The sequence below is a fragment of the Mastigoproctus giganteus genome, chromosome 9 (assembly GCF_048544385.1).
Source record: "Mastigoproctus giganteus isolate SK-2022 chromosome 9, ASM4854438v1, whole genome shotgun sequence".
Taxonomy (NCBI): Eukaryota; Metazoa; Arthropoda; class Arachnida; order Uropygi; family Thelyphonidae; genus Mastigoproctus; species Mastigoproctus giganteus.
In genome coordinates, this window is record NC_143583.1 from 188,908,853 (window position 1) to 188,931,690 (window position 22,838).

The 22,838-nt window shown below is 36.5% G+C and overlaps 1 protein-coding gene across 3 annotated transcripts in view; it reads left to right on the forward strand.

The window, feature by feature from the left end:
- The window catches only part of LOC150080960 (G patch domain-containing protein 1), a 242,313-nt gene that overhangs the window by 90,171 nt on the left and 129,304 nt on the right, over positions 1–22,838 (forward strand). For all 3 annotated transcript variants that reach the window (XM_090381880.1, XM_090381879.1, XM_090381878.1), the window contains one exon: positions 15,960–16,086. In XM_090381880.1, coding sequence (XP_090238006.1) covers positions 15,960–16,086 — 127 coding nt within the window. The remainder of the gene's footprint in view (positions 1–15,959; positions 16,087–22,838) is intronic.

Here is a 22,838-nt window from a genome sequence, read left to right on the forward strand (position 1 = left end):
AGTGAGTGGTCCTTTAGGCACCTAAGATTACAACTTGGTGATTGTCTCTTCTCCAATGGAGCCGTTATCTCATGGCTATTCCTAACCTTGTGTTGTTTGGCATTACAAGAATGCAAAATGGGATGACCTGCGAGATTTCTTTTCCTTGGTCAGATTACTGTTTCAAAACTTCTAATGTCAACGTTTGCTCAGATCGTGTCACTGAAATTATTCTTGTAGGAATGGAATCCTTTATTTCACACTCCACTTTAAAATATCATCCTGTATCTAAACCTTGGTTTTCCAATAAATGTGCTAAGGCTGTTCAAGAGAAGAATGTTGCATATCATAATTGGCTTGTTTCCAATTCTTCAGTTTCATTTTCTGCCTACACCAAAGCTCGCAACAATTGTAAAGCAGTTATTAATCAGTCCAAACGAGATTTTGAACAGACTAAGAGTAGAAAACTTGCTTCTTGCCCTAATGGTAGCTGAGCATTCTGGTCTCTTGCCAAAGTTATTGGCCGTAACTTTTGCCTATCTTTGCTCCCACCTCTGTCAAAACCAGATGGTTCTGTTGTCACTTCAGCCAAGGAGCCAAGGATAAAGTGACTTGCTAGCATCCAATTTTTCTTCAAACTCATGTATTAATGATCTTGTTAAAACACCTCCCACCATTCCCAACATGCTCCATTCAATGCCTCCTGTGGTCTTCCATCAAAAGGATGTCAGAAGGATTTTGACGCTCAGAAAGCTCCAGGCCCTGATGGTATTTCTCCACTTGTTCTCAAAGCCTGTGCTTCTGAACTTACTCCTGTTTTTTGCTGCCTTTTTTCACTTTCTTATTCCAAAGGTGTTCCTTCTGCTTGGAAATTTGCTCATATCCAGCCAGTTTCTAAAAAGGGTGACAGATCCATCCCATTGCAATTACTGCTACTCTTTCCAAAGTAATGGAGAAATCAATTAACCGCCAACTCTTAAACTATCTAGAAAATCAACTCTTAAACTATCTTAAACTTCCGTCTGATCAACGATCGCCTGTATGGATTCCGTCAGTGTCGATTCACTGGTGATATTCTGGCTTATGTTACCCATTTATGGACAAATTCAATGGAAAAGTTTGGTGAAACACAAGCAGTTGCTCTTGACATCTCAAAGGCTTTGATCGTGTTTGGCATAAAGGTCTTCTAAACAAGCTTCCATCTTATGGTTTGCCAACTGTTTTTTGTAATTGGTTATCCAGTTTTCTGTCTGATTGCTCACTGAGGGTGATAGTATATGGCTCTCTGTCTTCTAACTTCTCTACTAATTCTGGCATTCCCCAAGGTTCAGTTCTTTTCCTCTTGTATATTAATGACCTTCTTCCATTGACTGGAAATCATATCCATAGTTTTGTTGATGATAGCACAAAGCATTTCACTTTCCAGTTTGAGAAACCTTGCCTTGCTCAAACCTTGCCCAGCTTCAACTTCTCAAATATCCACTACCAATTCCTTAATTGCTAATCTCCAAGTAATTCTCCAGTAGGGCAAAGACAACTTAGTTGATTTCAATCCTTCTAAAACTCAGTTTTGGCTTAAATCTCACAAAAAGGATTCTTCTGCTCCTATGCTTATCTTTGGTGACTCTCTGATTTCTGGGCAAGATGATATATCCCTTTTGGAGATTACCCTGATTTCTAATCTCTCTTGGCACAAGCACATTACAAAAATTGCTTCCTCTGCATCTAAAAAACTTGGTTTTCTCTTTTTCTCTCGGCGTTACATTTCTTCCAAGCAGCTGTTCACTCTGTACAAATCGCAAATCTGCCCTACCATGGAATATTGTTCCCATATCTGGGGTTTTGCCCCAAAAACCTCTCTTAGACTTCTAGATTCCATTCAGAAGAGGGCAGTTAGGTTAATTAATGACTCATCTCTAACAGTCTCTCCACTCTCTGTCTCATAGACGTACTGTTTCTGCTGCATGCCTTTTCTACAGATACTTCCATAGGCACTGTTCTTCTGAATTGGCTTCTATAATTCCCACTCTCTGTTTCAAAACAGTCCGAACATGTGCTGCCACCAGTCAACATCCATTTACTGTCCAACTTCAAACTCACAGAACCAACTTTTCATCTTCCTCGTTTATTCATTCATCTGCCATTTTCTGGAACAACCTTCCTTCATACGTATTTCTGGAAAATTACAGTCTACAGAAGTTCAAGTCTAATGTCAACAAATATCTTCTTTCATCTTCTCAACCTCCAACCCAAGCACGGTACTAAGTACTATAGGTTCTAATACCTCTTGTGTTTGAGGTTTTCGTAAAAAAAATAAGACTTCTTTAATTCAGCCATTAGATCAAGGCATTATATCTACCTTTAAAACGCATTACATCAGAAAATCGTTATAACGGATTTTGGAAAAAATTGTTCCCGAATCTAGTAAAGTGATTGAGGCATGGAAACATTTTTAAATTGAGGATCATATCGGCTTTATCACTCAATGAATTAAAACCGAAACATTAAATGCCTGTGGAAAAATGTATGGCCAGAGTCAGTTCATTCAGGAAATATGGTTGAACTGGCAGAAAACAGAATATGTGCGATAGTAGAACTTAGTAAGTCGGTAGGAGGGGAATGTTTTGATGATATGACAACTGAAGCCCTCCAGTTGGTAGAATCGCTGTAATCATTTAAAATAAGTTTATCATTTTAAATGGAAAACAAAATGAAAAGTTCACCAGATGCAAACTAATATTTAGTTGAACCGCCTCTGGCCCTGATGACAGCAGCACACTGTCAAGGCATTGACAAGATCACTTTCTGAAGATAATCAACTGATAGTTCGTGGTTCCAAAGATGAATTATGGCTTCCTGAAGTTCACAAAGGGCCTTTGGTTTCTTTCTGGCAACTGCAGATTCCACACGATGCAACAGTTCTCTATAGGATTCATGTCTGGGCTGTTTCCTGGCCAGCTAACAGTTGTAATGGACCGCTCTTCCAACCATTTTTTCACCTGTAACAAATGTAAACACATTACTGTTGAACCTCTAATGCAGAAAGGAAGCTAAAGTAACATCAAAAGTGCCTACTTACACTTTTTGCCCAATGACAAGGAAGGTTGAAATGGTCTGATGGTTGGCAGCAATTTGCCTTCCAATATAGCCAGGTATCCATTGGCATTTATAGAACCTTTTATAAACTGCAGGTGACCTACTCTGCGATACAAAATGCACCCCCATATCATTTGGCTGGTGGGGAATTTCACAGTCTGGATGGTATTCTTCACCATGTCTACGGCGAATTGTTTGTCTCCCATCAAAGCCATGCAGGTTGAATTTCTTCTCATCCAAGAAAATAACTGACTTACACTGCTCTGGGGTCAATTTGACATGCTCCTTACACCAAATTAATCGGACCTTTTTCATTTTTTGTGTGAGGAGGGGCTTCTTCTTAGGACAATGGGCTACAAGTCCATTTTTGAAGAGGTGTCTTCTGACTGTTACTGCACTTGCTACCACTCTTGTATGTTCTTCCCATTCTCTTTTCAGATGAAGCTTTATGGTTTTTAAGGCATAAGCACTTTCAAACGTGGTCCTGTTTTGGCGTAGAGACTTGTAAGTGTCCTGTTCCTTTTTTCCTATTAGCAAAACCAGTATTCTTGAGTTTGGAAAGAAATCTACTCACTGTCGACTGATTACAAGATGCTCTATAAGCAATATGATGGGAAGAGCATCTTTCCTCACAAAAAGCACTCTTTCTTCGTGTCGTCAAATGCACATAACTCTCCATCCTGACACAAGCAAGGAATGACTGCAACTCTTGCAGAGCGTGCTTATATAGCTGAAATTAACAGCTGATGCAATATTACATCATCACCTACATGTGTCAATTTTATCTGATGCAATCTGTAAAAAATATTGCCATATACTTACGTTATTTGAACAACAATTACAATTTTAAGGGGTGATGCACTTTCTTTGAACACCAGTATATATACACAAACATAAGTTATACACAAAAGTAACATAAAACAAACTGAAGTTATACATAAATGTGTGTGTGTGTGTGTGTGAACACTGAATTTTCTGAAAAGAAAGTTCTAAATTTTGTGTGTGAAACAACTCAACTTTATTCTTATTTTTATACAGATATATAATAATAATTTTATTCATCGTCAATTTGCTATACATAGAACAAATAATTTGAAATATGTATGCAATTATAGATACTAATTGTATCGAAAATAAGTAGTGTTCTGTAACGAAATTTGTTGTGCTTCTATCAGTATATATTTTTTTAAGAAAATAAACACATTTACTCAATACCTTCTTAACATTTTACGGACCCCCTGGAACTGGTCTGAGGACCCCAGGGGTAAGCGGACCCCACTTTGAGAAATGCTGTCTTAGCCATTTAAATAAATTTATTTTAGCATTTATGCAAATAATTAAATAGTTACAGCTTTAATATACATGTGGCCTTTGCTTCCATAATTTTGGCAGAAATTTTTTGTTATAAATAAGAGTTTTGTGGGTTTTTTTACTTAACTTTCTCTGTAAAGGATTATTTTTAAGAATTATAATCAGTAGGTTAGCTTATTATTATATTTATCTGAATATTTAATTAGTTGTAGCTTTCATATGTACAAACATTTCTTCTGTATTTTGGCATAACATTGTAGTCATAAGAGGATTTTTTTGTTTAACTAACATTGTAAAAACAGTAAAGGAATAGTTTTAAGAGCACTAGATTAGATAGCTTATTTTGTTTTTAGCAAAATATTTAAATACAGTAGGCTCTTGATTTAGCGGACTAATTGGGGGGAAGGGATGTCCGCTATTGCCGAAAGTCCATTAAATCGAATGTATTTTAAAAATATATATTAATAATGAACTTACAATGTACAGGATGAATTAAAATGTTATTATAATGTATAAGTATGAATAAAATATTATTATAACGTACATTGAGTAATTTATACATGCCACTAAAACATCTGTTAAAAATATAAAAATAAATTTATGGCAGGAACCAAACTTTATTTTAATTAAACACATCAAAAACTGTACAATGTAACTAATGAAGTGTTTCCACCACTTTTTTAAATTTTTTTTTCTTAAAGCTCACACAAAGTTGTTTTCAATGTGAACATTAGTTTTTCATTTAAATCCATTTTTGAGGGGGAAAATATTTTAAAATTCTTAAACTCCATTGAATAAAAACATACAAAAAATGTTAAAAAAAAAAAAGGTACATAATATTCAATATTAATATTAACTTAATTGAAAGAATCAATTTTCAGAGTCAGAAACAACTGTCATATGGAGGGAGAGGTGTTAATTCCTTGCTGGTAGAGGCTTCTGGTGAAACAGGTCCAGTTGATGAAGTGGTCTTGAAGAAATCATCAAGCTTCAGTTGCCTTACACTTTGGTGCTGCTTCCTTATTACTGTAGATCGAAATTCTCTAAAATGTTCATAATAAGGAAGCACATCAGGGTCTGATGATGATTCAATATAATGTATGATGTCATCCATATGTTGTTTTATAACAACATATGGATGAGGTGCAACTGATTCTTTGTCATCATCATTGTCCTCTTGTTCTACATGAAGTCAACTTCAGAAAAAATTTGATAGCCCGGACCACCTTCATCATTTTCGAGCCGCTGTTCCACATCATTCTCAGTTGCATTTTTGTTGCCGGCCCTCAGAAGAGTGTCCCGAAAATTAGATAACTCAAAGTCCATTTCAGGTTCTATGTCGTATAACTTCTTCCAGGGGTTGGCCAAAGTAATAAGTAATCTTCATATCTTTCCACGCCCCACAGCTGCTAAGTTGAAGATAGCAGATCTGATGTTGTATGCGTGTAAATTTTGTAGTCCTGGTGCCTCTTGTATCATCTTCTGTTTCTTCTAAAACAACCATTACCTCTTCCAAAAACTTCTTCTTATACAACCTCTTACTGCCTTTTTAATTTTTTTTTTTTTTTTTTTTTTTTTTTAGCTGTAAACAATGCATTTTTTATGCCAGATATAAGTAATATAGTGAACTTGCCACATTAATGGATGAAATTTATCTGACAAAGTTAAGGAGCTGCCTTAGAAATTGTTGACTGAGGGTTAGGTAGATACTCATGTCCAGTGATGCATTCCTGACTGACCTGACCCTAAAAATGGATTGTCAAGGCACTTAATAGCATCCTGCATCAGTTTAGGTGTCAGATAATTTTGTGGTTCATAGTCTCGGTTGCAGGTTCAGTGTTTGAATGTTAATTTATCACAGCAATTTCGAAACTTTAATATATTACCATAAAATAGCCATTTTATTAGTTTTTTCCTAACTAGTGCTAATTAAATTATCAGATATGTGTGTTGCACTTTTATTGTGCAATTTCAGTTACACATGCCACTATTCCACTATTGATATTTTTTGTAAATTATGACATTTGTGCTTATAAATTATGATTAATTTTTATAGATTTAAAACTTAATTTTTTATCACACCCTCCTCTATCCTTCTCAATACCTTTCACATAGGAAAAGTAACAAAAAAAATGGACATTGTCTTATAATTTCCGAATAATTTTCACTCTCTTGTCCTTGGAAAATGAGAAATTGCACCATTTTGCTTCTTCAAGTCCTCTTCGGGTAGTTTTTGTTCTGGTGTTTTTAACCTCGAACCATTGTGGTAAATCCTTTACATCTTTATCATACCGTTACCATTATATTAATATAAAAGAAGACAAAAAAAATCACTTCATTTAAAAAGCTTCATAACTGTTATACATATATAGCAATATATGTTGTTATATGAATTATGTGCACTTCCATGGATTAATATCTTATTGTGGCAGGTGTGAATGAAGCTGAGAACTGTGCCCTTGGGATCTTATACTCCTAGCAGGGTTACTAATGATGGACAGATCAAAGCTAAGACACCAGACTAAATTGATCCAAAATCTGCCAACCCGAACTTGAACCAGCTTGGCAGATTATGATCCATTCCTTCAACATGGCTTCATAAAAAAATAAATGGCCCTCATTTCCCAGAGGCCTGCGAGCTACTGCCTACACAATTACAGGTTTAAACAAGAACATACAAGTCTTGCATTGCATGAAAGCATCAGTTGGCATAAATGAGTTAATATTTAAAGAAGCATTAATAATATTAATCAATTTCTAAATAAAGTTTTAATTTTACCAGCCTTAAATATTCAGGCAAGTAACATCAATTAAATTAGCTGTCTTTACAAATATTTTTAAATTTATTGATTAAAATAGAGGGATGATTAAGACTAACTTACACTAAAGTATACATTGCAATTCTCATTAAAAGGAGCTGTTTGAAAAACTTTTGCTTTCTGGCTTATTTCAACTGAATTATTTTTTTTTTTATTTCCAGTTTCTACTAGTTGCATATGTATTAAAGTCACCAAGGAAAATTACCATACTGTTAAAAAGTTAGATTGAAAAAAAAGTCATATTTCAAAGAAAGAAAATCAAATTCTGAATGACAGTAATGGAAGGGTACTGCATGTTCTGGTGTATAAGTAAACTTTGAAGCCCTTAAAAATTTTTAACGTTGACTTATATATCAAGTATAAAACTCTAAACTTGAATTGAAGGCATGTGCTAAGATGTGATTATCAGTAATTTACAATTTGTACATATCATAGAATTCATTGCGAGCTATTCAAGTATTTACAGAGAAACCAATTTGCAGGTACTAAACAGGCAACAAGGTACAGCTGTTATGTAATCAAATCCTTCCGTGTACCCAAGCACCAATAAGAGCAATGTCACACATTTTGGTTTTTGTGACCTTCTCATACACAAGGAAATATTGTATATGCTTATCACTGTCTTTACAGTTTTGCAGTGAAATGAAATGTCACAGTGTAAACCTTTAAAAGAAAGAGCAGAAATAATTGAATTAAAAAGCAAACAGCGGCAGCGGTTCTAATTCTGATTATTTGTAATGCCACTCCATGTGATGCAAAAGATGACTATAAGGAAGAGTGTTGACTTACATAGCAAATATATGATTAGCCCTTTAAGCAATGAGTTTGCCATATGTGAGTGGGTGCCCCAATAAACTTTTGTGATAGATGACTCTGTGGAGTGAATTTTTTCATTAAATTTTGAAAATATATAAAAATAAACTTTGTACATAAATGATTTATAATTAATGTTTATAACTTGACTTTATTACCAAGGTGTAAAATTGTCAAAAATAAAATCAGAATTAAAAGAAAAAAAAAAAAATCTTAAATGAAACCAGACTTACAAAATCTGAATCTCTTTAATATCAACTTTTGTAACTCTGAATCAGACAACAGGTGCAATCTCCTCCAATTTTCAAAACTGTTTTCTTGCTGGTATAAACTGTGCCTACAATTAGTTAGATGTACAGATAAGAGATGCATAATGTATTATAAAAATTTCAAGGTAGTTCATTCATATTGAAGATAGTCGATTTATTAACCAATTGTTATATCAAATTATCTTCTATAAGTAGATTATAGACCTAGTCAGGATCCTTAGTTTATTCTAAATTGAGATAGCGAGATTTGGAAGCTAATTAATACTTACGAGTCCGTAGAAATATCGTTCGTGAATTCCCGCCATTTTTACACGATAGCATAAGCTTAGTGTAGTATAGTGCATAATATAATATTGTCAATTAATCAGTAAATCTATTAATCTTGATAAACTTTATTGTCAATTAAATTGTATTTTTAACTCTATATATATATATAACGACTTAATCGTAACAAATAATTAATACATAACTATAGTAGCACACGTGATACGGAAGTTGTATAAAGGGAACTCGTAGAAAACACTAGATACCGAAAAAAATATATATAACATAACTGTTTTGGGATATAACTTAAGGATTTAATTTTTGTTTTGAATTTTATTGAATTAAATCGGAATCATGACTCTGACCAGAGCAGCAAAGCAAAAGGCTCAAGCTATTGGGAGTGCTGTGGTTCAGGGGAGAACTGAGGGGGGCAGTTGCCCTCTGAATCACAGTCTTTTAAAATGCACTGTTTGCTTGATGTTTGCGGAGCAGTCGGGTACAGGACATGATACTGCCAAGGGGGATGTCTTTGTGTGTGCACGATGTAAGGAGTGCAGGGAAATCAGGCGACAACTCAGCGTTGTTATGGGCCTTTATGAGAACTTGAAGGACAGGGTGGATGCCCTCGAAGGAAATAAATTGAGGGGCCCATCAAGCTCTCAGCTGCCCACGTCAACGCCAGAGCTTGCACTTGGTCATCAGGCAACACAGAGGCAGCCCCCTAGGCAGAATGCGCTGGTCCCACAGGAACTAGTAGTTGTTGGTGACTCTATTGTCAGGGAGACGGGGAACATGCTTTGTAAAAAGGATAGGTGGAATAGGACCAGGGTATGTCTGCCAGGGGCAAAGGTTGATGACGTTGTAGAGCGGATATCATCTTTTAAGGGCACAAAAGGTGATATAGTTGTACATGTTGGCACTAATGATATTAAGAGTAGGAGACCGGCGGAATTACTTAGCAAGTACAGGTCACTGTTGAAAAAAAGCCGTGAATTAGGGTTGAACTTGAAAGTGTCTGCAATTCTGCCCAGACACGATAGGAGGGAGTATATGATGAGAGCCTTGTCGATCAATTCGGCCCTGGAGGGATTGTGCAAGGCTCAAGGGGTAGAATTTTTTTCAGCCTGGACTGTACTTGTTAACAGGAGAGATTGCTCCTACAGGGATGGGATACACTTAAATAGAAAGGGTGCAAGAATTTTTGCTGATGCTGTCGAGGCAGTGTTAGGTGGGTCGGAAAACTGCTAGTTGGGGGGGATACAAGGACTAACAGATTAACAGTAGCCACTGGCAGAGGTGGAAGTGATTCTTGCACTGCTTCTATTGAAATGAGTAGAAACCTGAAAAACAAGATGCAGGATATTTCAGAGACTGCTGGTAGTCATTGCGGTACAAGTAAACACATGGGTTGTGTTAGGGTAGCTAAGAATAGAAACAGGTGCATGTATACCTGCGTGTACACCAATGCTAGGAGTTTGGTAAATAAATTTGATGAATTTGAGGTATTGCTCAAAACATCAAAGGCAGATATTGTTGGGATATCAGAGACGTGGTGTCACACAGATATAAGTAATGCAGAACTGGAATTTGGGGAATACAATGTGTATAGAAAGGATAGACAGGAGAGGAGGGGAGGAGGGGTTATGCTATTAATTAAGAAACACATAAAGTCCAAGGAAGTGAAGCCAGTCGACATCGATGGACAGGGCAGTGTCGAGTCAGTTTGGTGTGACATAAGCATAGGGAAATCAAAATTGAGAGTAGGAGTGTGCTATAGGCCTAATGACTCTGATGAGTATAATAAGATATTGTACAGGGAAATAGAGTGGGCCAGTAAATCAGAGAGTCTTATAATGGGGGATTTTAATTTCCCAGATATTGACTGGAATTTGTGAGTTGGTCACTCGCACACTAGCAAGGCTTTTGTGGATTTATTGGATGATTGTTTTCTACATCAGCACGTTCGTGAGGCAACAAGAGGGAGCAATACTCTTGATCTGATTATCAGTAGTGATTCTTCATGCATTAAGAATCTGCAGATAAATGAACCACTAGGTGGCAGTGATCACAGTGTGTTGAAGTGGGATTTACTCAAGGAGGTAACTACCATCAGAGGTAAAGGGAAGGGTTTTTGTTTTCGTAAAGGCGACTATGATGGTCTGAGACACTATTTAAATTCTATACAGTGGGACCAACTGATGATGTTACCAACAGCAAACTCAAAATGGGAAGCATTCAAGGAACTAATCTTGGAGGCTACCAGGCTTTACATACCAACTAAGAAATATTGTTCAAGGTTTAGGCCTAAATGGTTGTCAGATGAACTAATGAGACATGTGGCAGAGAAGAAAAATGCATGTGATATATACAAATTAATTGGTGACATGGAAGCCTATGATAGATATAAGTTGGTCTGTAACCAAGTCACAAATTAGATTAGGCAGGCAAAGGCAGAGTACGAAAAATCCTTGGCAAAGGATGCAAAGAAAAACAGAAAAGAGTTCTTTACATATTTGAACTCGAGAAGGAAAGGGTTGAATCAGATTGGTCCACTGGATATTGATGGTTGAACAGTTGAGGATCCTGCTCAGGTGGCTAACAATCTAAATGAGTATTTTACATCTACATTCACGCATGAGGAGTTATTCAGGAAGGAGAATGATGTAGGTAAAGTCAACATTGGCAGTGAGCTGGATGATTTTGTAATAACTGAGAGGAAAGTGGAGGAGAGATTGTTGAGGATAAACATAAAAAAGGCACCTGGGGTGGATGGGATCTATCCAGTTATATTAAAGGAGGCAGCAAAGGAAGTATGCAAACCCCTAGCCATAATTATGAGAGCTTCTTTGGACTCAGGGGAGGTACCCATAGACTGGAGATGTGCAAATGTAACCCCAATTCACAAAGGAGGATCAAAGGCTGACACAAGTAATTATAGACCTGTTAGTTTAACTTCTGTTCCAGGTAAATTAATGGAGGCACTGGTTAAAGAAGCACTGCAGAAACATCTAGACAAGAATTCAGTTATAGCTCAGACGCAGCATGGTTTTGTTAAGGGCAGGTCTTGCCTGACCAATTTGAGTGGATACTATGATGTAGTCACAAAAGAACTGGATGCAGGGAATAACTTTGATATTATATATTTGGATCTTAGAAAGGCTTTTGATACTGTTGCACATGGAAGACTGCTGCACAAATTGGAGCAGTGTGGCATTGGAGGCAAATTGCTGCTATGGATAAGGGGATGGTTGAGTGGCAGAAGACAGAGAATGGTAATCAATGGACACTGCTCAACGTGGACTAATGTTATTAGTGGAGTTCCTCAAGGTTCAGTGTTGGGTCCGTTGTTGTTTTCGGTGTTTATGAATGATATTGATGATGGGATATCAAGTTTAATGTCCAAGTTTGCAGATGATACAAAGGTTGGCAGGGTCGTTAAGGACACTACTGACGCTATGCTGCTGCAACAGGATCTGGAAAGGTTGAACAGATGGGCTGAGAGGTGGCAAATGAAGTTTAACATTGACAAATGTAAAGTACTACATATGGGAAACAGTAACCCCAGAGCAACGTATCAACTCTGCGGTACTACACTGACAGTGGTGGAGAATGAAAAGGACCTGGGGGTAATTGTGCAGGCAGATATGAAGTTCTCTGAGCAGTGCAGACGAGCTGCAAGAGTAGCATATGGTGTCTTGTCAATGATATACAGGAATTTTTCTAGCAGGGATAAGGAGGTGATTATTCCCTTGTATAAGGCAATGGTAAGGCCACATCTTGAGTACTGTATACAGGTCTGGAGGCCTCATTTCAAGAAGGATGTAGAGCTGCTGGAACGGGTACAGAGAAGGGCAACAAGATTAGTGAATGGAACAAAGGGTTGCTCTTACGAAGAAAGGCTTAAGTTTTGCAAATTACAGAGTCTGGAGACTAGGCACCGGCGAGGTGATCTGATAGAGGTGTATAAGGCTTTGAATGGTTTGAGCATGCTCAATGCTCTGCTTCATCTTGCTCAGAATAATCACCTCAGAGGGCATAAATTCAAATTGAGGAAGGACGGATGTCGGATAGATGTGCGGAAATTTTCCTTTGGCCAGCGGGTGGTTGGTTGGTGGAACCGACTTCCATCACTTGTTGTTGAAGTTGATAGCCTAAACAAATTTAAAGCTCAACTGGACAGGTATTTCGAACCAACGGAGGGGTGAAATGGGAGTGGAGTTTTTTTTTTTTTTTTTGGCTGATGCTGAATAAGCTTGCTTTCTTGCATCATATGCCTCTACTAATGCTAATGCTAAGATCATCATTATTCTGCTCTTCCGTTTGGCATGGGTTGAGTCCCTATTTAGATATTGTCCTCCATTATTGTTGGTCTCTTGAATCTTTCATCATTTGTTGATAGCTTTGAAAGCTTGTATTTTCCTTTAGGCATTGGAGCCATTAGATTGAAGATCACTTTAAACATATTGTGCAAAATGATCTTCACATCTGTGTGCATACTCCCCAGAGCCCATGCATGAGAAATGTAATGTACGTGTGTATCCCTGAAATGCTTAAGCATAAGTTTTCCTTACAAAAAATAGAAGTTGATTTCACCAGAGCATATGATAATTTGAGAGGTAAAATAGAGACTGCAAACAAGTTTTACAGAATATAATGCATAGGTTAGGAAGTCTCTGAACAAAGAATCAGAGTGAGTAGTTAGGAAAAAATAGGTGAATGACATTTAAAGAAATCAGTGGTTGAAAAAGATTAAGTGGAGTTTAGAGGATTGTAGATGGAAATGGAGCGTGAGATTAAAAGTTCCACTGTATATTTCTGGAATGAATTAGGAAGTTCCTTGAATTCTTTTTGTAGATTTGTTTGTTTCATTAATTTGGCTGTTAATGATTGATTGAGATAAAAGCTGGGAGGAGAGACATGTAACATTTGAATTTTTCAGCCAGTCTGCAAAAAAAAAAAAAAGAAAGAAAAAAAAAGGGGGAAAAAAAAAGAAGTTACCATGGAGTAACTTCAGTATTTAACAGCCACACCTCAGTGTGGCTGTTAAATACTGAGACAGTTGCAATAAAATAAATATAATGAAATATTTCATATATTACAAGTTATCCCCTTCAAAATAATTGCCTTGGGCTTGCACGTGCTGTTCCATACATTTCTTTCGAGCATAAACATTTCTGGAAGTCATTCTGTGCAAGCCCTTGTAACATTTCGGTTGTTTTATTCTGAATGTCTCCAATGGATTGAAAATGGGTTCCCTTAAGTATACTTTTCAGTTTAGGGAAGAGAAAAAAGTCAAGGGGAGGTAAGTCTGGTGAATAGGGTGCATGTTCACACACAGTGTTTTGTGTTTTAACCAGAAACTGGCAAACAGAGAGAGAGAGTGTGCACTGTATGCTGAGCATTCTTCCACAATTCAGGTCTCTTTCTTTGAATTTTTTCACACAGCCTTGTCAGAACTTCAATGTATTATGTTTTATTGACAGTTTGATCTAGTGGGACATAATCAACCATAATAATTTTAATATCAAAGAAAACAAGTCATGTGGATTTAATTTTTGATTTTGACATAAACAGAATATTTAATTGTATTCAGGTGGTACTATATTATGTTACTGGTATAACAATTCAAATTAATGTCCCAAATTTTAAAGCAAGTGATTTAGATGTTATTAAATGAAATGTAACATTTATTTACTGAGAGAGCATTCATTTGATAACAATGCTTTTTTATGGGAGAGGATGTCATTATAAATTATTATTAATTTCTAATTTTAAAATCATTAAAAGAATTAATGCATTAAAAAAAAAAGCATCCAAGTGTTACATCCCTTGGGTTCCCTTTGTGTGTGCAAAGTTTTCCAGTCTCTTGATTTCATAGCCTTGAAGCTGCGGTGCTAACATACATGTATACTTGCACTTTTATTATTATAAATTTGTACTTCAAATTCTCAGAAGAGGGGGGAAAAGATAATACTGGTAGTTCTTGACTTTACAAGCTAATTCGTTCATAGCGCGTGCTCGTAAAGCGAAAACTCGTAAAGTGGGAATTTATTTCCCATAGACATAATGTTAAAAATAGAGGTTACATTATAAACAATGAAATTAGTTAGCTAATTAGTTTATGTTAAACTGATTGATTTATCCAAAGAAATGAAAACGTAGCCTGTAAAATCAAGCAAATTATAATAATAGAGAAATTATTTACGACTTACAAATGTTAAAGAATGTTTATTCTTCATCATCATCGACTAATTGCACACTCATTGATCACTCATTATTGGATTGATGGTTTGTTGCACAAGGATTCGTCTTATTCAGAAATGTTTCAAGAGGCATTTGTTTCCAAGATAATCTCTTTTAATTATAAATTTCACGATTGCATGCATAAGCATTTTTTAACGGCACACACAAATTGCAACTAACACGATTCGCGTGGAGTAACAAGTTTACGAAGCTTAAAAAAAAAAAAAGGAATGAAGAGAAGGTTCTGAAATTTTATTTGTTTTTTTATACGATTGAAGATTTCAATAAAGGGGAAACACATTTCACCATAATAATGTACAAAACCACACAATTCCTGCTATCGGTATTTTTACAAATGCAAGAAGAAGATCGAGTTTACTATCTGTTTATAATTGCTTGCAGTAACAGAAGAACCCAATAAACTGGAAAGTGCAAATTGTTTTTATTGTTTTATGGTCATGACCTCCAGAAATGTGCTTTAGAAAAATATCACAAAGCCATTTAAAATTGATTCTTATAACGGAACATATGATAACGATGAAAGTGTAGTGCATTTTAATGATTTGAATTGGTAACTAATACAATTTGCAAACCACGCTCACAACCTTTTATATAGCCTTAAGGTCATGCTCGTGACCGTAAAAATGACATTTTAAAGAGATTAATAGCTTAGTTATACAGCGAAAATTTCAACTTCCTAGATCTTGAAACGAATTACCAAAAAACAATGTGTTATTGGGTTCACATTACGATATTTTCACAATACGGTGGTGTCTCTGGAACTGATTAATATCGTAAAGCGGGGTACACTGTATTGTATAGCTACGCACGTGGTTTGGAATGTGGTATTTATGAATGTTTAACATTCATTTTTTGAAATTAATGTTCATATTTTCGATTTTGTTGATACTTGGGGAAAAAAACTCGTAAAGCGAGAACTGCTTGTACTACATAAAAAAAAAAAAAAAAAAAAGTGGCTACATAACTATTTTCAATCAGGCTAAATTCCACTTTTAGAAATATGCAATTTTTAAAACATTGTACTTAGTCTTAACATAATTCTAATTGTTTATTGGGATTAAAAATATGTTATTACTTAGGTAACTATAGCAATTCATACAATGTATGTGATTTTAACTTCCTATTTCATTTTTTTGATTTTCAGGCATTTGGTGTTGGAGCTATGGAAGAGGAAGATGATGATATTTATGGGAAAGATGATATGTCTCAGTATGACTTCAGTTTTGATGATCTAACTGTTCAAAACAGTGAAACTGACCTTAAACATTCTGGTATTCAGATAGTGCTATTTAGCTTATTAAATTCCTAAATAGAAGTTAGTACTTTATAGAAACTATACTACTTATTGAAACTGCATTTAAAAAGATGAATGAACATTTATCTTAAATAATGTGACTTTATAAGATCTGTAACTTGACAATCAATTTGTTTATCTCTAAATAATTAAAATATTTAATTAAAAATTTTAATAGGGTAGAAGTTGATTTGATTAACCGAGTAGAAGACTATTTCAAATAGCTTGAGCAGAATAGAAGACTGTTTCAAAGCTTTCCTATAAAATTGGAATGTGGAATACAGAAAGTATCAGTATTATATTGTGTGCGAATTTAATTTACATGTTTAATTAGTGTTCATAGTATTTTTTTTAATTAGATTAAAAAGGTATTAAATTCAGGAAATAAAAAGAAACCAGTCACCATTTAATTTAAAAAAAAAAAAAAAAAAAAACTTATTTGTAGTTTATTTTATTAATATTGCTGAATGCAGTTGTCAGCAGCATTTATTGGATCAAAGAGTTGTGATGGGATCTGGTATGAATGTAGAAACCCATCCTTGTTTCCACTAAAACAGAGAGTGATACTTATAATTGTCGTATTTCAACAAAAGACATTCTTTGTATAATTCAGGTAGTTCAAATGTATGTGAGACAGTCTGAATTATATGAAGTGAATTCATATAATTTATTTTATTTATTACGTATGACGTGATCAATACACGAAGGAACCAGTTTTTTCTTGCTTCCTTCGTGTATCGTGGCCAGGATATTGTTCGGCACCATCGTGATATCCAGCCCGAGGCGGGAATTGAATCCGTGACCTTTGGGTTGCCAGGCAGGCACTTTACCTACCCAGCTAGCCTGGTCGGCAATTCATATAATTGTTGGTGTGGATTCATGAAAAAATAGCTTTTATATAATTTTTTTATTTAGTACATTCTTGAAGTGAACCCCTTAGTTGGCTTTATAACATTCCACTTGCTGCAATTCAGTTTTTTTTTTTATTTTGTAGATGATTCCAGCTGAATTTGGCAGACTTGCTATAATGTGTGAGATATCGTACATAATATCGTTGACGATGTAGAGCGGATATCATCTTTTAAGGGCACAAAAGATGATATGGTTGTACACGTTGGCACTAATGATATCAAGAGTAGGAGACCGGCAGAATTACTTAACAAGTACAGGTCACTGTTGAAAAAAAGCCATGAATTAGGGTTGAATTTGAAAGTGTCTGCAATTCTGCCCAGACACGATAGGAGGAAGTATATGATGAGAGCCTTGTCGATAAATTCAGCCCTGGAAAGATTCTGCAAGGCTCAAGAGGTAGAATTTTTTTCAGCCTGGACTGTACTTGTTAACAGGAGAGACTGCTTCTACAGGGATGGGATACACTTAAATAGAAAGGGTGCAATATTTGCTGATGCTATCGAGGCAGTGTTAGGTGGGTCGGAAACTGCTAGCTTGGGGGGGATACAAAGACTAATAGATTAACAGTAGCCACTGGCAGAGGTGAAAGTGATTCTTGCACTGCTTCTATTGGAATGAGCAGAAGCCTGAAAAACAAGATGCAGGATATTTCAGAGACTGCTGGGAGTCATTGCAGTACAAATAAACACATGGGTTTTGTTAGGGTAGCTAAGAATAGAAACAGGTGCATGTATACTTGCGTGTACACCAATGCTAGGAGTTTGGTAAATAAATTTGATGAATTTGAGGTATTACTCAAAGCATCAAAGGCGGATATTGTTGGGATATCAGAGACGTATCACACAGATATAAGGAATGCAGAACTGGAATTTGGGGAATACATCGCTACAGAAAGGATAGACAGGATAGCAAGGGAGGAAGGGTTATGCTATTAGTTAAGAAACACATAAAATCCAAGGAAGTGAAGCCAGTCGACATCGCTGGACAGTGCAGTGTCGAGTCAGTTTGGTGTGACATAAGCATTGGGAGATCAAAATTGAGAGTAGGAGTGTGCTATAGGCCTAATGACTCTGATGAGTATAATAAGAAACTGTACAGGGAAATAGTGGGCCAGTACATCAGAGAGTCTTATAATGGAGGATTTTAATTTGCCAGATATTGACTGGATTTTGTGGGTTGGGCACTCGCACACTAGCAAGGGCTTTTGTGGATTTATTGGATGATTGTTTTCTACATCAGCATGTTTTGGAGGCAGCTAGAGGGAGTAATACTCTTCATTTGATTATCAGTAGTGATTCTTCATGCATGAAGAATCTGCAGATAAAGGAACCACTAGGGGCAGTGATCACAGTTTGCTGAAGTGGGATTTACTCAAAGAGGTAACTACCATCAGGGGTAAAGGGAAGGGTTTTTGCTTTCGTAAAGGCAACTACGATGGTCTGAGACAGTATTTAAATTCTATACAGTGGGACCAACTGAAGATGTTACCAACAGCAAATTCAAAATGGGAAGCATTCAAAGAACGTATCTTGGAAGCTACTAGGCTTTACATACCAACTAAGAAATATTGTTCAAGGTTTAGGCCTAAATGGATGTCAGATAAACTAATGAGACATATGACAGAGAAGAAAAATGCATGGGATGTATATAAATTAACACGTTACACAGAAGCCTATGATAGATACAAGATGATCTGTAACCAAGTTACAAAGGAGGTTAGGCAGGCAAAGGCAGATTACGAGAAATCTTTGGCAAGGGTTGTAAAGAAAAACAGCAAAGAGTTCTTTACTTATGTAAAATCTAGAAGGAAGGGGATGAATCAGATTGGTTCACTTGATATTGATGGGTTAACTGTTGATGAACCTGCTCAGGTAGCTAACAAACTAAATGAATATTTTGCATCGACATTGACACGTGGATTTATTCAGCGAGGGGAATGACAGAGGTGTATTCAACTCTGGCAATAGGCTAGAGAATCTTGTAATAACTGAGAGTAAAGTGGAGGAGAAATTGTTGAAGATAAACACAAGAAAGACACCTGGGCTGGATGGGATCTATCCAGTTATATTAAAGGAGGCTGCAAAGCAAGTAAGCAAACCCTTAGCCATAATTATGAGAGCTTCCTTGGACTCGAGGGAGGTACCCCCAGACTGGAGATGTGTAAATGTAACCCCAATTAGCCGACCGGGCTAGCCAGGTGGGTAAAGTGCCTGCCTGGCAACCCAAAGGTCGCGAGTTCGAATCCCGCCTCGGGCTTGGATCAAAGTACTGCAAAAACCTTGGGAGGTGCACTATGGCCACAGAAGCCGATGCGCCAACATCTACCAAAAAAAAAAAAAAAAAAAAGTAACCCCCAATTCACAAAGGAGGATCAAAGGCTGACACAAGTAATTATAGACCTGTGAGTTTAACTTCTGTTCCAGGAAAATCAATCAATGGAGGCACTGGTTAAAAAAGCACTGCAGGATCATCTAGACAAGACTTCAGTTATAGCTCGGACACAGCATGGTTTTGTTAAGGGGAAGTCTTGCCTGACCAATTTGGTTGGATACTGGGATGCAGTCACAAAAGAACTGGATGCAGGGAATAACTTTGATATTATATACTTTGATCTTAGAAAGGCTTTTTATACTGTTGCACATGGAAGACTGCTGCACAAATTGGAGCAGTGCGGCGTTGGAGGCAAATTGCTGCTATGGATAAAGGTGTGGTTGAGGGGGAGAAGACAGAGTGGTAATCAATGGACACTGCTCATCATGGACTAATGTTATTAGTGGAGTCCCTCAGGGTTCAGTGTTGGGTCCATTATTGTTTCCTGTATTTATAAATGATATTGATGATGGTATATCAAGCTTAATGTTCAAGTTCGCAGATGATACAAAGTTGGCAGGGTTGTGAAGGACACTGACACTATGCTGCTGCAACAGGATCTGGAAAGGTTGAGCAGATGGGCTGAGAGGTGGCAAATGAAGTTTAACATTGACAAATGTAAAGTACTACATATGGGAAACAGCAACCCCAGAGCAATGTATCAACTCTTTGGCACTACACTGACTGTGTTAGAGAATGAAAAGGACCTGGGGGTAATTGTGCAGGCAGATATGAAGTTCTCTGAGCAGTGCAGACAGGCTTCAAGAGTAGCTCATGGTGTCTTGTCAATAATATACAGGAATTTTTCTAGCAGGGATAAGGAGGTGATTATTCCCTTGTATAAGGCAATGGTCGGGCCACACCTTGAGTACTGTATACAGGTCTGGAGGCCTCATTTCAAGAAGGATGTAGAGCTGCTGGAACGAGTACAGAGAAGGGCAACAAGATTAGTGAATGGAACAAAGGGGTACTCTTACGAAGAAAGACTTAAATTTTGCAAATTACAGTGTCTGGAGACTAGGCACCAGCAAGGTGATCTGATAGAGGTGTATAAAGCCTTGAATGGTATGAGCATGCTGAATGCTGATGGGATTCTTCCTCTTGCTCAGAATAATCACCTGAGAGGACATAAATTCATATTGAGGAAAGACAGATGTAGGATAGATGTGCGGAAATTTGCCTTTAGCCAGCGGGTAGTTGGTTGGTGGAACCGACTTCCATCCCTTGTCGTGGAAGTTGATAGCCTAAATAAATTTAAGGCTCAGCCAGACAGGTATTTCGAACGAATGGAGGGGTGAAGTGGAAGTGGTTTTTTTTTTTTTTTTTTTTTGCTGATGCTGCATAAGCTTGTTTTCTTGCATCATATGCCTCTACTAATGCTAATAATAAATCCAGTCAGTGTTAATGGTGGTGTCCATGTACTGTTATGCAACATCAGGCGTGTTTATGTTTGAATGATTAGTTTCTTAGCCCAGATTACAATAGAAACTACTATCATCTGATTTCCATCCCTGCCCTGTAGAGGAGGAAACCACTGTCTACTTAACAGAGCTTCTACATCAAAAATGTACTTTGTGAGGATGCCTCCTCTCCTATATAACCCCTGGATGCTCCCTCCCCTCTATACAAGTGGAATGGAGAGAAAAAGGAGAAAGCCAAAAAAAAAAAAAAAAGATAATATAATGGAGCAGCAAAACATGAGGGGGGGGAAGTCAAGACCTCATAATCCACAAAAACCTGCAATCCATTCAGATGTAAATAAGGATATAAAACCTGTATGTTGTTCATGAGAAGGAATCCTGCAAAACACCCTGATAGGTATACTAAATAAATATATACAGGCAGTTGTTCTTTAAAAAGGTAACAATTATTCAAGAACTTTTCTGCTATTTCATTCAAGCAAAAAGCAGCATGCTAAGACATAGTCATGGCTGTCTCCTAAATACAGAATTTCCCTTTGCCATTCAACATCCTGTTAAGTCAATGCCTTATCTTTACAGTCTCTAATACCCTATGATATTCCAGACAATTGCTATCTTCAGTAGAATGATTAAAATCATGATTTTTTTTTTTTAACTTACAGTTTGGATGAGCAAGATTTTTTTTTTTTTTTTCTATCCATATTGCAACTGTTCATTTGGATAACTGTGGTATTTCAGCTCTCAGATAGTACAGTAAACCCCCGCTATTCATGGGGGTTACGTTCCTGAGAAATGCCGCGAATACCGAAAATGCGAATACTGAGTTATGGCTTCCATAGTAATAAAGGGGTTCGTTCAAAAGTATGAAATATATAAGAAACACTAGTCTAAAATTGTGTCTATGTATGTATTATATGTACCTTCATAATATGACTATGTACATAGACAGTACATAGTGAAATGCAAGCATATGGCATCGAAATGAAAATAAGAAACAATTTAATATTAAATGTAATATTTATTAGAAATTTCAAACAAATCTTTCAAACCAGCGCCTTTGCTAGCTAAAAAACTTATCCCGCCAGAGCTATCACCAGTTTCGCTAAGTGTTGATAAAGGAGTTTTGTCTTTTCACGAATGATGAGTGAACTTACAGAATTTTATTTTGAGTTCGGTCTTCTATCCACAGATTGGAAGCCTTTTACGTTTCTTCTAATTTAACATCAGAGTTACAGAGCAAATTTTTGAAGCAATTAGCGCGTTTTCACGGACACTACAGCGGATTTTTTCTTCCGATTTTTTGATTGATCGTACCGTTGATTTTTTCTTCCGATTTTTGATTGATCGTACCGTTGACTCATTGATTTTATAATGTTTTGCCACCGAGGAGACACTTTCACCATTAGAAATTTTGTCTAATAACTCAATTTTATTCGCTAATGTCATCACCTTCTTTGATCTTTTCACATTTCCCTTGTTATTCGTAGCCATATTTTTGTATGGCTTAGAAAGAACTTGTCCACAATAAAGTCACTTTCTTCCGTTAACACACTCGAAAAAGTCTGTTTTACACTGCAAAACGGTAGATTTATCACTCATTCATCTCGTTTCTGAAAGTTCAGCTTTGGGATTTCTCTAGAGATTAGCATCTGCTTTAACAAATGTCGTGATGAACCTGGCATCCCATGCCATCTTGCTAACATTCCACCTAATATCTGGTGCATTATGGCCATAGTAGCCCTTGCACCAATAAATCCAACAAACAACAACAACAACCTAATATCTAATGGCTTAAGTGCCACTTTTGTGGCTCTTCAGTTTGATAATTGATGTATGTATCTTTTTTATGGTAGTAAAATCCTGAGGTAGTACCTCAGGATTCCCTTATACTCTGCCTTGTATTGCTGCATAACCAGTTGTGTGTTGTGTAGGTTTTTGTATTTAGTAACTTGTTTTGTTTTGTTTTGTTGTGTTGAAACATATGCCATTGTTTGGTGTGTGGCACTGACACAGCATTAATAAAAAA